At 47.4% G+C, this 13,551-nt stretch overlaps 2 protein-coding genes across 5 annotated transcripts in view; both read left to right on the top strand.

Annotated features, from left to right (window-relative positions):
• The window catches only part of TMEM217 (transmembrane protein 217), a 45,666-nt gene extending 34,970 nt beyond the window's left edge, over positions 1-10,696 (top strand). Inside the window, exons 1-3 of one of the 4 annotated variants that reach the window (XM_063666176.1) lie at positions 382-1,059; positions 3,851-4,466; positions 9,879-10,601. In XM_063666176.1, the coding sequence (XP_063522246.1) occupies positions 3,862-4,466; positions 9,879-9,909 (636 nt within the window). In that variant the 5' untranslated portion in view covers positions 382-1,059; positions 3,851-3,861 and the 3' untranslated portion in view covers positions 9,910-10,601. Of the gene's footprint in view, positions 1-381; positions 1,060-3,850; positions 4,467-5,213; positions 5,418-9,878 lie in introns of those variants that run through there. The other 3 variants (XM_054490768.2, XM_054490766.2, XM_054490767.2) reach the window with 3 other exon arrangements.
• On the top strand, positions 9,906-10,415 carry TMEM217B (transmembrane protein 217B). The gene has a single exon (XM_054490770.1). It carries the CDS (start codon positions 9,906-9,908, stop codon positions 10,413-10,415), a length of 510 nt encoding a protein of 169 aa, XP_054346745.1.
• Positions 10,697-13,551: the final 2,855 nt, after the last annotated feature.

The following is a 13,551-nucleotide window of genomic DNA, read 5'->3' as shown; positions in this document are numbered from 1 at the left end:
GCTGTCACTCCAACTGCAGCAGGGAGGCGCGGCTAGGGCTACACACTCCATGGAGCCAGTGGAAGCCCGGCCCCTTCTGAGTTAAGGCGGGAGCTCCCTGGGTGCTACTGCAGCCGCCCAAACCACAGCCGCAGACCCCACCTCCGGCTCCACGGAGCAGGCAGAAGCCCCGCCCTCTTGGGCGGGCTGCAGCTGCCCAAACCGTGGCTGTGCATCCAAGCCTCCCTGTGCTCTTGGAGGAGGGCCGGGAATAGGCAGGATCTGCCCTCCCAGGTGCAGCTGCAGCTGCCAGGACCCACGGCTGCAGACCTGGGCCTCCCACTTCACTGAGCAGGCAGGAGCCAGGGACAAGTAGGAGACCCGCCCCTTCCGAGTTGGCGGGGCAGGACCTCCTAGGTGCAGGACACGGGCGTCTCTGCAGCCTGCACCCTCGTGGACCCCAGGAGGACCCCCTCACCGGCCTCCTCCCATCCCTGCAGGCTCCCGGATGTCTGCTCCCGCTGCCTGGCCTCTCTCCAATCCCGGCACCAGTTCAAATCTCGGAGCCGGGTTGGGGCCGAGCCCTGGGGGGCCATGAATGGCAGCGGGAGGCATATCCATTCCCGGGTGGAAGGGGTCGGGTCCTCAGTAAGGCCCCACCCTCAGGCCCGGGAGAGCCTGAAGGCTGGGGCCAGGCCGCCAGTCCTGCACACCTAAGTGGTGCCTCTTCCAGCCTGCCCATGGCCCCCGATGGACCAATCTGCGTGCACTTCCTCCCTTCTGAGGTCCATAAAAGACCTTGGCTTAGCCAGAGCAGGGCAGAGGATGGCTAGAGGACGAAGAGGGCAGAGAGATGATAGGACGACCAGCTGCAGAGAGGAGCTATCCTCTCTGCTGATAGCAGGAGACAATGGGAGGACCAGCTACAGAGAGGAGCTACCCTCTCTTCTGAGAACCTCAGAGACCTGCGGAGACGTCAGGACTATCAGCTGCATAGAGGAGCAACCCTCTCCAGGACCTTCTCCCTGCTGAGAACAGCAGATATTAGCATGACTTGCCTACAGAGCGGAACTACCCACTGTGAGTCTCCTTTTAGCTGATCTAACACTTAAAGCTCATCTTCATCTTGTTTACCCTTCACTTGTCTGTGTACCTCATTCATCTTGGACACAGAACAAGAACTCAGGCAAAGGTGCCACTGGCCACAGAGGTTTCTGGCCAGAAAATTGACGCCCCAGAGATCCTATAACACTAGGTCATTTTCTATGGTTTCCTGTTTCTTCATATATTTTCAGTTTATCTTTTATTTATTTTAATGCAGTAATCAAAGGAAATTCTGACACATGCTATAACATAGATGAACCTTGAGGACATTATGTTAACAGAAATAAGCCAGTCACAAATGCTATAAGATTCTACTTGCATGGCCAGGTGGGGTGGCTCACCCCTGTAATCCCAGCACTTTGGGAGGCCGAGGTGGGAGGATCACCTGAGGTCAGGAGTTTGAGACCAGCCTGGCCAACGTGGCGAAACCCTGTCTCTACTAAAAATACAAAAATTAGCCAGGTGTGTTGGTGCACTCCTGTAGTCCCAGCTACTTGGGAGGCTGAGGCACGAGAATTGCTTGAACCCAGGAAATGGAGGTTATAGTGAGCTGAGATTGCACCACTGCACTCCAGCCTGGGCGACAGAGTGAGACTCCATCTCAAAAAAAAAAAAAGACTCCACTTACATGACATATCCAGAGTAGTCAAATTAATAGGAACAGAAAGTAGAATGATCGTTTCCAGGAGCTGGGGCAGGGGGAAATGGGAATTTGTTGCTTAATGGGTATACAGTTTCAGTTTTGCAAGATGAAAAAGTTCTAGAGATTGTTTGTATAACAAAATGAATATACTTAACACTACTAAACTGTCTACTTAAAAATGGTTAAGATGTAAAATTTTATCTTGTGTATATATATATTATATATCTGTGTATTATATATGCATGAATTATACTATAATAAAAGTAAAACAAAAATTTTAAATAATGCAAAAATATGGTAATCATAGTTGTTTTATGATCAGATATTACGCAGTTCCGTTGCTATCTGTTGTTTCAGCTGGTTCTCACAATGCCTTGTTCCTTATGTGCTTGGTTATTTTTCACTATGTACTTGTCATTGTCCCTGAAAAATTACTGATGAAGATTCTTAGAGGATGAAGACCAGCATAAAAGTACAATCCTCCAGAGAGGATTTGAATTTGCTTCTGCCAGACACTTAGACACACTTTCAGTTTAGGACGACTTTAAACTAGATTTATAACTTAAAGTTAAAAAAATACTTCATGTAATATGGGCTATAAATCTACAAAAAAAAAAAAAGGGCCAGCTATGATTACAATGTCTCAAGGAGAGTTTTCTCCTCACCTGCTCAGTGTAGTTAACAAGCCAACTTTTCTTGAAGTTTCCTGGCAGAAAGATGTAGGGGAGGTTTACTTCTGATTCACCTTTCCCCTAATCGTAGGCCTTTGGGGATGCTCACAACTAATATAGGAAAGACTCTTCACCTTGGTGGAGTCAGAGCTTTGATTTTGTTCTTCTTTACCCTGCATTGCTGTCATAATGAAATCCAAGTTTGCCTAGATTGGCAAATAACTTCAGAGCAAAATTTACTTCCTTCCACTTGGGGAGCACTTCTATACTTTATATTTTTAAACTATTTTATCCAGCATTTTAAGTTGCTTTTTGGCAACATGTCAGCCCAAATAACCTAACCAGTCAGAAATCCCTCTACTTTATTTCCTGTTTCATTGACTTATGCGCTTCTATTTATTTTCTTCCTCCTACTTTTGTGTAGTTCTTATTTTCCCTCTAACTTCTTGAGTTGAATACTTAGCTCATTATTACATTTTATTTTCTATTATAAGGCTAGTCTGTCCTAAGGCTCTAAATTTCCTTTAAAGTATACATCTTTCATTGTAATCCATATTTTGATACGTAGTAGAGAAGCGATTGCCCAAAGTCAGTTGGCGTCCACCTGTTTTTATCATCTCCACCCTACAGGGTTCTTGTGCTGCCCTGGTTATATCCTGAAACATCTGCACTCAGGTCTGAACAAGTACAGGCAATTTTCACCATCTGGGCAGCAATGGAAGCCCAAGGCAATGCTAGGAGAGTTAACAGCATAATTTTTTTTTTGGATGCAGGGTCTTGCTCTGTCACCCAGGATGGAGTGCAGTGGCATGATCTCAGCTCACTGCAGCCTTGACTTCCTGGGCTCAAGTGATCCTCCTACCTCAGCCTCCTGAGTAGCTAAAACTACAGGCATGCACCACCACACCTGACTAATTTTTGTAGAGCTGGGGTTTCACCATGTTGCCCAGGCTGGTCTTGAACTGCTGGACTCAAGCAATCCTCACACCTCAGCCTCCCAAAGTACTGGGATTACAGGCATGAGCCACTGTGCCCAGCTAAGAGCATAATTTAAGCCATCTTTTTCTAACTCAGCTTTTTCCAACACTGGCTACATGCGAAAATTACTAGGAAGTTTTGAAAAATACTGCTGCCTGGATCCCAACCAGAGAATGTGATTGGTCTGTGGTGGGGCCTGGACTTGGGTACTTTTGGTGATTCTAAGGTGAATCCAGGGTTGAGAACCACTGCTGTAATTTTATCTGGTCATTGCCACCAGCTTGACTGAATCCTCTCTCTTCCCCACCCCCAGTCCATTGTAAACAGCCTGTGTCTTCCCAAAGCTGTAGTTTCCCAGTTTTCGTATTTCTGTCTATATTTCTCCAAAGTAGATTTGGGAAAGGAGGCAGAAACCCTGGTTATTTACCATGTTGGCAGGAACTAGAATTCTCCCTCATGTTGTTTGTCTTCACAGGAGGTCTCAGCATGAAACAGCAGCAGTGGTGTGGGATGACTGCCAAAATGGGCACCGTGTTGTCAGGGGTCTTCACCATCATGGCCGTAGACATGTATCTCATCTTTGAACAGAAGCACCTAGGGAATGGCAGTTGCACTGAGATCACACCAAAGTACGAGGGTGCAAGTGACATCATAAATAACTTCATCATCTGCTGGAGTTTTAAAATCGTCCTCTTCCTGTCTTTCATCACCATCATCATCAGCTGCTTCCTCCTGTACTCAGTGTATGCCCAGATCTTTAGGGGCCTGGTCATCTACGTTGTCTGGATTTTTTTCTATGAAACTGCAAACATCGTAATACAAATCCTCACCAACAATGACTTTGGCATTAAAGAGGTCAGAATCATGCGCTGGTTTGGCTTGGTGTCTCGTACAGTCATGCACTGTTTCTGGATGTTCTTTGTCATCAACTATGCCCACATAACCTACAAAAACCAGAGCCAGGGCAATATAATTTCCTACAAGAGACGAATTTCTACAGCGGAGGCTCTCCACAGCAGAAATAAAAGATTATCAGTTTTGAGTGGGTTCAGTGGCTCACACCTGGAATCCCAGTACTCTGAGAGGCAGAGGTAGGTGGATCGCCTGAGGTCAGGAGTTCAAGACCAGCCTGGCCAACATGGCAAAACCCCGTCTCTACTAAAAAAAATAGAAAATTAGCCAGGCATGGCGGCACACGCCTGTAATCCCAGCCACTTGGGAGGCTGAGACTGGAGAATCACTTGACCTGGGAGGTGGAGGTTGCAGTGAGCCGAGATTGTGCCACTGCACTTCAGGCTGGGTGACAGAGCAAGACTCTGTCTCAAAAAAAAAAAAAAAAAGTTAGCAGCTTTATCCACCACTATAAGCAATCGTGTTGGCCCTTTTCTTTCCCCTGAGAGGTAGGTCTCTCAGATTCCCAGGGTAGTTCTATTTCCTTTTTTTCCCCCCACTTTTGCTTAGCAGTTCCACAAGTAGAGACCCTACTGCCACTCTTTCAGGAGAACATGGAGAGAAAATGTGATTATAATCACAACTGGAATATCCTGCTCATTGAGCGTATTTAGTTAAAGGATATTGTGATTTATCAAACCTTCTGTGAACTCCACATTTCTACCACCTGATTGGTCAAAATGAATGGAATAAGATGAAGCTGAATTGCAGTATGGCAATCCTTTTTTCTTGGCATCTTCATTAGCCTTCAACCCACAACTCTTTAATTTAACCCTGGGATAAGCAAATCTGTATTTATATCAGATTTTTGTAGCGCAAAGGATACTGTTGGCCCTGGGGTGGGTTTGTGCTATGATTTCCCCACTGTGTCTTCTGTTTTATTCCAGATAAGAAAAAGAATAAAAATAGAGAAAATTCATCCTTCAGTTTATGTCTCGAATTTCCCCACCCTTCCCAAATTTGTCAAGGTGTGTGAAAGGCACTTCCTTAATCAAAAGATATATGTTAAACATACTTCTGTATCTGTTGCTGTGCTGTACTCTGTAGTGTGAACACTGTACTGAACATTGTGTATATACTATATACAAAAATGTATAAGATATGAATGACTATGAGAATTTTGTAGTTTAGTGGAAGAAAGTAAATTATTGTTTATGAATCAATTAGCCATTCATATAAGACAGTATATGATTACATACTATCACAAATAAACAGACATCACTTTGCATTCAGGTCCAGAGACTGTCTGAAGCACGTTTTTTATTTTTGAGACCGACTCTGGCTCTGTCGCCCAGGCCGCAGTGCAATGGTGCGACCTCGGCTCACTGCAACCCCTGCCTCCAGGGTTTAAGTGATTCTCCAGCTTCAGCCTCCTGAATAGTTGGGATTACAGGCACAGGCCACCATGCCTGGCTAATTTTTGTATTTTTAGTAGAGACAGGGTTTCGCCATGTTGGTCAGGCTTGTCTTGAATTCCTGACCTCAGGTGATCCACCTGCCTTAGCTTCCCAAAGTGCTGGGAGTACAGGTGTGAGTCACCCACTGCTGCTATAATAACTGAGTAATTTATAAAGAGCTGAGATTTATTTTCTCACACTTTTGGAGGCTAGAAGTTCAATATCAAGGTGCCAGTAGGTTTGGTGTCTGGTAAGGGCCTGCTCTCTCTGCTTCCAAGATGGTGCAAACACTGTCCTTACATGGCAGAAGGGATGGAGAGGCAAAAGAAACTAGCTAGTTCCCTCCTGTCCCTTTGTAAGGTCACTTATTCCTTTCATGAGAGCTCTGCCCCTATGATTTAATCACCTCCTAAAGGCCCCATCTTTTAATGCTGTTGCATTAGGGATTAAGTTTCAACATGAATTTTGGAGGGGACAGTCAAACCACAGCACTCACCATTTGGCAAGCTATCCTCGTCATTGTCTTCCCCGCTCCCATCCTAAGTACTCTCCTGCCCCTGTGCTCCTCACCTCAGAGGATGGGCTGTCCTCCATCCAGGTGCTCATCCCAGACTCCTCCCACAGCCGCAGGCCCCAAATCTGTCCCCCAACATCCCTCTGCTGCCTTACTTCACCTTATTTCCTTCCATAGCCTCTCAACTGCTCTGCCTACCTCCACCTTTGCTCCCTTTCTGACCCATGGCCCTCACAGCAGCAAGAAAGATTTTTCTAAAATGCAAATCAGGCCAGATGCAGGGGCTCACGTCTGTAATCCCAATACTTTTGGAGGCCAAAGCGGGCGGATCACTTGAGGTCAGGAGTTCAAGACCAGCCTGGCCAACATGGTGAGACCCCTTCTCTACTAAAACTACCAAAATTAGGTGGGTATAGTGGCAGGCACCTGTAATCCCAGCTACTCGGGAGGCTGAGGCAGGAGAATCGCTTGAACTTGGGAGATGGAGGTTGCAGTGAGCCATAATTGCACCACTGCACTCCAGCCTGGGCAACAGAGTGAGACTTTGTCTCAAAAATAAATAAATAAAATGCAAATCTGATTATGTCTGTCTGTCTGTCTGTGTTTCTCTCTCTCTCTCTCACAGACACAGACACACACACACACACACACACACACACACCCTGAAGAACCTCTCCTTTGCCTTTCAGAGAAACATCCACATGGCTGGTAGTGGGTAAGGATCCTTCCGATCTGGCCCCTGCCAACCTATACAGCCTTCCCCTCTGCTCAAGCCAAGCCAAACTTGCTGTTTCCAAAATGGCTTTTGCCTATCCCTGTGCCTACCCCTTTGTGTTGTCTCCTTTGCTGGGCGTGAAGTCCCTCCTTTTTCTGCCTACTTAGTGCCCACGTCTTTGAAGACCCAGGCTCAGCTATTGCCTACTCCAGAAAGCCTCCCCTGATTCTCACCCACTGATTTTTCATCTCTCTCACTGTTACATCTTGACAACACTGAGCCATCTCTTCCTCTATCACATTTATCACGTTGCATTGTAAGTTTTCTTTTTTCTTTTCTTTTTTTTTTTTTTGAGACGGAGTCTCACTCTGCAGCCAGGCTGGAGTACAGTGGCGTGATATCAGCTCACTGCAACCTCTACCTCCCGGGTCCTGGTTAAGCAGTTCTGCTGCCTCAGCCTCCCAGGTAGTTGGCGCGTGCCACCATGCCCAGCTAATTTTTGTATTTTTAGTAGAGATGGGGTTTCACCATGTTGGCTAGACTGGTCTTGAACTCCTGACCTCGTGATCCGCCTGCCTCAAGTTTTCTTTTCTCTTAATTAAAAACAATTTTTATTCATTTTTTTTATTTGTCTAGCTTCCACACTAGCATATTTACCTGTCTGTCTCCAGTGTCTTCAGTGCTAGGTACCACCAGCACCTAGTAGATACACAATAGATGTCTGCTGAGTGAGTGTTGAATGAATAGAATGTACCAGAGGACCTTGGCTAGCAGCAGAAAGAGAAGTTAGGCCATTATTATAGTGACCCAGGAGAGAGGTGCCAAGGGTGGAGACCAAGGCTGGGGCAGCAGAGCTGTGGAACCAGTGGGATTTATACAGACATTTCCTTGAAACTCGCAACATAGACATAAAGCAAAGGAAGAAAACTGTGTGGTTCAGGGCCTTGTTTTTAGACAATTCAGGTGAGTACCCCATGGGTAGTGGCTGCTCTGGAAGCTGCGCTGTGGACCGAGCAGAGGTGAGGTTTCGTTGGTGCAGACGGGGAAGCGTCAGTGCAGCTACCCACCAGACAACACACTGCCTCCCTCCTGGGCCCTCCAGGTTCTAGGGTGCACTGAGAGTTTTGTGTATCTGGAGTCACACAGGGTTGGTAGGATGGTGGGGAATAAAGTATAAGAATATTTGGGATGAATCTGGAAAACATTATGCTAAGTGAAGTAAGCCAGATACCAAAGGACAAATGTATGATTCCACTTACATGAGACACCTAGAGCAGGCAAATTCATAGAGGCAGCAAGAAAAATGGTTAGTAGGGAGCAGGGGAAGAGAATGGGGAGTTGGTGTTTATAATGGGTACAGAGATTTTGGTGGGGATGATGAAAAAGTTCTGAAGATGGCCGGGCATGGTGGCTCATGCCTGTAATCCCAGCACTTTGGGAGGCCGAGGCGGGCAGATCACTTGTGGTCAGGAGTTCAAGACCAGCCTGGCCAACATGGTGAAACCTGTCTCTACTAAAAATACAAAAATTAGCTGGGCATGCTGGCGCACGCTTGTAATCCCAGCTACTTGGGAGGCTGAGGCAGGAGAATCACTTCATCCTGGGAGGCAGAGGTTGCAGTGATCCAAGATCGTACCACTGCACTCCAGCCTGGGTTACAGAGCAAGACTCTGTCAAAAGAGAGAGAGAGAGAGAGAAAGGAAGTTCTGGAGATGGATAGCGATATGCTTGCATGACAACGTGAATGTACTTAATGTCACTGAATTGCACATTCAAAAAGGGCTGAAGTGGTGAATTTTACATTCTGTATATTTTACTGTATTTGGAGTTGATCCATTGAGTGAAGAGGAGAGGGTTGGAGGGAGGCCAGTGGCAGCCTGTCTGTGCTCTGCCTGGCTGGACAGGACCCATTCTGGTCACCTCAGAGAGAGGCCAGGTCAGGCTTCCAACAAGTTGTCCCCCATTGGACATTCGTCAGCCTGAGGACAGCCCTGTGTTCTCCCCATGTGTGACTGTGCCCCTTCCTTTGCCCCACAACAGAGGTAGCTCGCCAGTGTAGTGAATGATGAGGAGAGAGGTTTGCTCAGGAGTCCTCTGAATTGGGAACCAGTAAGAAGGAGATTCAGGTTGTGGAGGAATGTTTGCGCTGTAGGCCCAGCCTACTCCAGCCTTAGGTCCCCCATTATCAACATGCCCTCAGCAGGGTCGGCTTGGGCACCAGGTTCCTGCTCCCTGCCATGAGTTGACCTCTAGAGCTCAGGTGTAACCTAGGTTGCAGCTGGAGGTCTGCCTGCTGGGCCTTCACCTGCACAATGGTGGCTTATTGTTAAGGCATCTTGGCCCTGGGCAGAGTCTTGCCTGGATCCGTAAACCTTTACCCATTCCACTCCTGCTGGCCAAACCCTGTGACTTGGGACAAGGCTGCGCCATGCCCAGGGAGCAAATCAGGGAAATTTCTAAGGACTTGGAAGGAAAGAGTAGCGGGGGCAGAGGATGTCAGGGATGATTCCAAGCTCTTGAGGAGCCATGAGAGTTTTCTGACTTCAGAGAAGCGAACTCCCCAGATGGGAGCTTCGTTCATACCATCATTATTCTCAATACAGGAACCTCTGAATTCCTACAGACCTACATCAACAGGAGCACTCTTTTTGCCACTTTAAAGCAAAGCTGAAGCTGGAACAGCAGAATTGGAAGCTACTTAGGAAGTCCCAGCCCAGTGATACATTCATTTCCCAATGATGTGGTCACATCTAGCAAGTTAGGCCACAGCAGGGGCCAGACCCCATGTCCCTTAACTTCCAGCCTATTGCCTGTCCACACACCATCATTGCTCTTAGCTCTCTGATTTATATCTAGTGACTTGGGGGATTTGTCTAAGGCTACCTCTGCCATCTTGTCACTTGTCTGTATGATTTTCTTCCTGCAGGAGGTGCTCTGCTAAAACAAGTATAAAATGAATGTCAGGATGTTCTCCCTCATGATGGGCATCTTCTCTGTCCTTAATACCAGCCAGTTCTTCATCTTTGACCTGAACCAGAAGACACACATTTGCTGTGACGCCAAGTTCAGCATCTATGTGGACTCAAAGTCGGAGCTAGTCACTTGGATCCTGTTCCACAGGGCTAACATCAGCACTGGCCTCTCCCTCACCACCATCATCATCAGCTTCTTCTTCCTTTATTGTATCCACAAGAATATCTACATGGGGCTTCTGATCTATGCCATGTGGATCATCACTTACGAGCTCATCAACTTCTCCATAGTCCTGCTCCTCAACAGGATCATCAAAGATCACTTCAAGACGCTGAGTTACTTGCACTGGATCTTCCAAATCTCACACATGCTTCTGCACTTTTTCTGTCTGCCCTTCATCGTCAAGCACGCATACAACCTTTACAAGGAATCCCAGACCGTGAGCAGGAAACGCCGCCCTAGGCTCTCCTCCAACATTGCAGTGAACTGATGACTACCTGTCCGTCGGGGAATGTTGTACCGGAAGTTAAACTGAACCATGCCAGATGCCAGGAAAGGTGGGAGGGAATGGTGCTCCTCAACAATGGAATCCTCCCTACCCTGCCTGTCTTCTGTTGATGCTGCTTGGTTTGTCAGGGCTTTTGAGTTTTATGCACTAAGGAATGATTCTCGGGAGAGGGCAGGTTGTACGGATGAATTATTTTACAGATGTGTTGTGTGACTTGTTTTAGCAGTTAATGATATGTGGCCTTGTGCTTACCTAACCATCTCACTGGTGTCTGTTTTTGCCTCCCACTGTCCCCTCTCCTCTGCACTTCCTTAGTTTCTAGTTCTTCCTTTATGGGTTGGCCCACAGATGCCAGTTCTGCTGAGTCCTTTGGAGCAGTGTTGTCCAATAGAACTTCCTGTGCTGATGGAAATGTCCTCTATCTGTGCTGGCTACTAGCCATGTGTGGCGACTGAGCACTTGGAATGTGGCTATTACAACCCAGTAACCAAATTTTAAATTTTATTATTTTTTAGCTAATTTCCATTTCAATAACTATGTATGGCTGGCTCAAGACTAGCCTATTGGCCCAGCATGGTGGCTTACGCCTGTAATCCCAGCACTTTGGGAGGCCAAGGCAGGTGGATCACTTGAGGTCAGGAGTTCAAGACAAGACTGGCCAGCATGGTGAAACCCGCTCTTTACTAAAAATACAAAAATTAGCCGGGCGTGGTGGGTGCCTGTAATCCCAGCTACTTGGGAGGCTGAGGCAGGAGAATTGCTTGAACCCAGGAGGCAGAGGTTGCAGTGAGCTGAGATCGTACCACTGCAGTACAGCCTGGGCAACAAAAGCGAAACTCCGTCTCAAAAAAGAAAAAAAAAAAAAAAAAGACTACCCTATTGGACGGCACAGTCTTCTGGAGATTCACTTTACTCCTGTGTAACCATAGGAAAGACCCCTTTCTAGAGTCATGCCTCACCCTGCTTCCCTCATACTTTTCAGAAAGCAATTTCTCATATTGGTTCATAATAACATAGCAAGAAGAATCCCCATTTAAGAAAGTGCCAGGATTTCTCAACTGAAGCACTATTGACATTCTGGACTGGATAATTCTGTCCTGTAGGGGGCTGTCCTTTGCATTGTAGAATGTTTAGCAGCATCCCTGGCTTCTACCTACTATTTGCCAGTAGCATCCACCTGTCCCTCATGCTGTCATGACCAAAAATATCTCCAAGGGATTAAGCCCACCCATCCCCTCCTGGGCCGGTGGATTATGTAGTTTTCAAGTCAGATAATAAAACAGGATTGGCTGGGCAAGGTGGCTCACACCTGTAATCCCAGCACTTTGGAGGCCGAGGTGGGTGGATCATTTGAGGTCAGGAGTTCGAGACCAGCCTGGCCAACATGGTGAAACCCCGTCTCTACTAAAAATACAAAGATTAGCCGGGTGTGGTGGTGCCTGTAATCCCAGCTACTCAGGAGGCTGAGGCAGGAGAATCGCTTGAACCCAGGAGGCGGAGGTGGCAGTGAGCTGAGATGGTGCCACTGCACTCCAGCCTGGGGGACAGAGTGAGACTCCATCTCAAAAAAAAAAAACAAAACACAAAAACAGGGCCGGGTTCGGTGGCTCACGGCTGTAATCCCAGCACTTTGGGAGGCCGAGGCAGGCAGATCACGAGGTCAGGAGATCGAGACCATCCTGGCTAACACAGTGAAACCCCGTCTCTACTAAAAATACAAAAAATTAGCCAGGTGTGGTAGCGGGTGCCTGTAGTCCCAGATACTCAGGAGGCTGAGACAGGAGAATGGCCTGAACCCGGGAGGCGGAGCTTGCAGTGAGCCGAGATCTCACCACTGCACTGCAGCCTGGGTGACAGAGCGAGACTCTGTCTCAAACAAACAGACAAAACAAAAACAAGGACCAACCCTTTGAAAAGCAAAAAGAACCCCCCAAAATATCTCCAGGCATTGCCAAACATCCCATGGGGTGGGGGGGTGGGGGGGCAAATTTGCTTCTAGTTGAGAGACACTATTGTAAAGCCACAAGCCCTGTGTTGAGAGCTGGCAGGCCCCTGCCTTGAACTAGGAGCGCCACTTTTCCTGAGAACTCTTCACATTCACCAGTTGTGCAGTCTTCATCCTAATGCTGCTATTTTATGGTTTGACGAAACTGAGACTCACTGGGCTTCAGTGATGAGATCAAGGTCACATGGTAGCAAAAGCAGGACTTGCATCTCATCATCTGACTTCATACACGAAAGTCGGCTCCCTGATTCGTTCTTCTTTTACCAAGATAAGAAGGAAGCACCTCCTTTTAGGGTAGTTCCTTTTCCCTTGAAAAATGTTGGGAGTGAAGTCAAGAGACATGTTTGTTTGTTTTGGCCATACTCTTCCAAATCATGAGCATAGTAATGACAGTCGCTGGCTTTTACTGAACACTCAGTGCCAGGTACTAGCCTACAATTCACTCAACTCTTTCCACCACCAATTTAAACCTAGGCCAGTTCCCCAAATGACCACAAGATGGCAGTCAGTAATAAGCGTTTGCTTAGAGCTGTTGGCCCCTAAACCAGATCCTCTAAGGGTGGCTGTTTAGGATTTTCTCCCGTATACCTTGCCCTAACTCTCAGTCTTTGCCACCTCTACCCTTCCATTGCTCAAGTTAAAGACCCAGCAGGCATCCTTGGGTCCTCTCTTTCTCTCAGCCTGAATCTAACTCCTCAACACTCCCCATCAGCCCACCCTTCAATATAGATCCATATCCAACCACTTCATATCACCTCCCCTGCCACCTCCCCGACCCAGGCCATCAGCATCTCTTGCCTAGGCTATTGCAGTAGCAGTTCCTGACTGGCCTCCTCATGCCACTGTTCCCTTTACAGTCAGTTCTCCGCCCAGCCACTGCACCCAGCCTTCTTCCCCTCCTTTCTAAGGGCTAAATCATACTATCTTCCAGGACTCGGCTTAAAGGTTTTCTCCTCCAGGAAGACTTCCTTGACTTTCCATCTCCAAGGCCCCCTCCTGCGGCCCCCAGTGCTTCCTCTAGCACCTATCGTCCTGGGTCCAAATGGCCTAAGTGGCTTGGCCCCTCACTAGGCTGGGAGCCCCTTGGAATGTGGGCTGTGTCTTGCTTCCCCA

Source organism: Pongo pygmaeus, chromosome 5, assembly GCF_028885625.2.
Source record: "Pongo pygmaeus isolate AG05252 chromosome 5, NHGRI_mPonPyg2-v2.0_pri, whole genome shotgun sequence".
Lineage (NCBI taxonomy): Eukaryota > Metazoa > Chordata > Mammalia > Primates > Hominidae > Pongo > Pongo pygmaeus.
This window is presented reverse-complemented; position numbering and strand designations above follow the sequence as displayed.

What these genes read in the sequence shown, in the direction of transcription:
- TMEM217B (XM_054490770.1), top strand. Translation starts at nt 9,906, where the DNA reads ATGAATGTCAGGATGTTCTCCCTCATGATGGGCATCTTCTCTGTCCTT.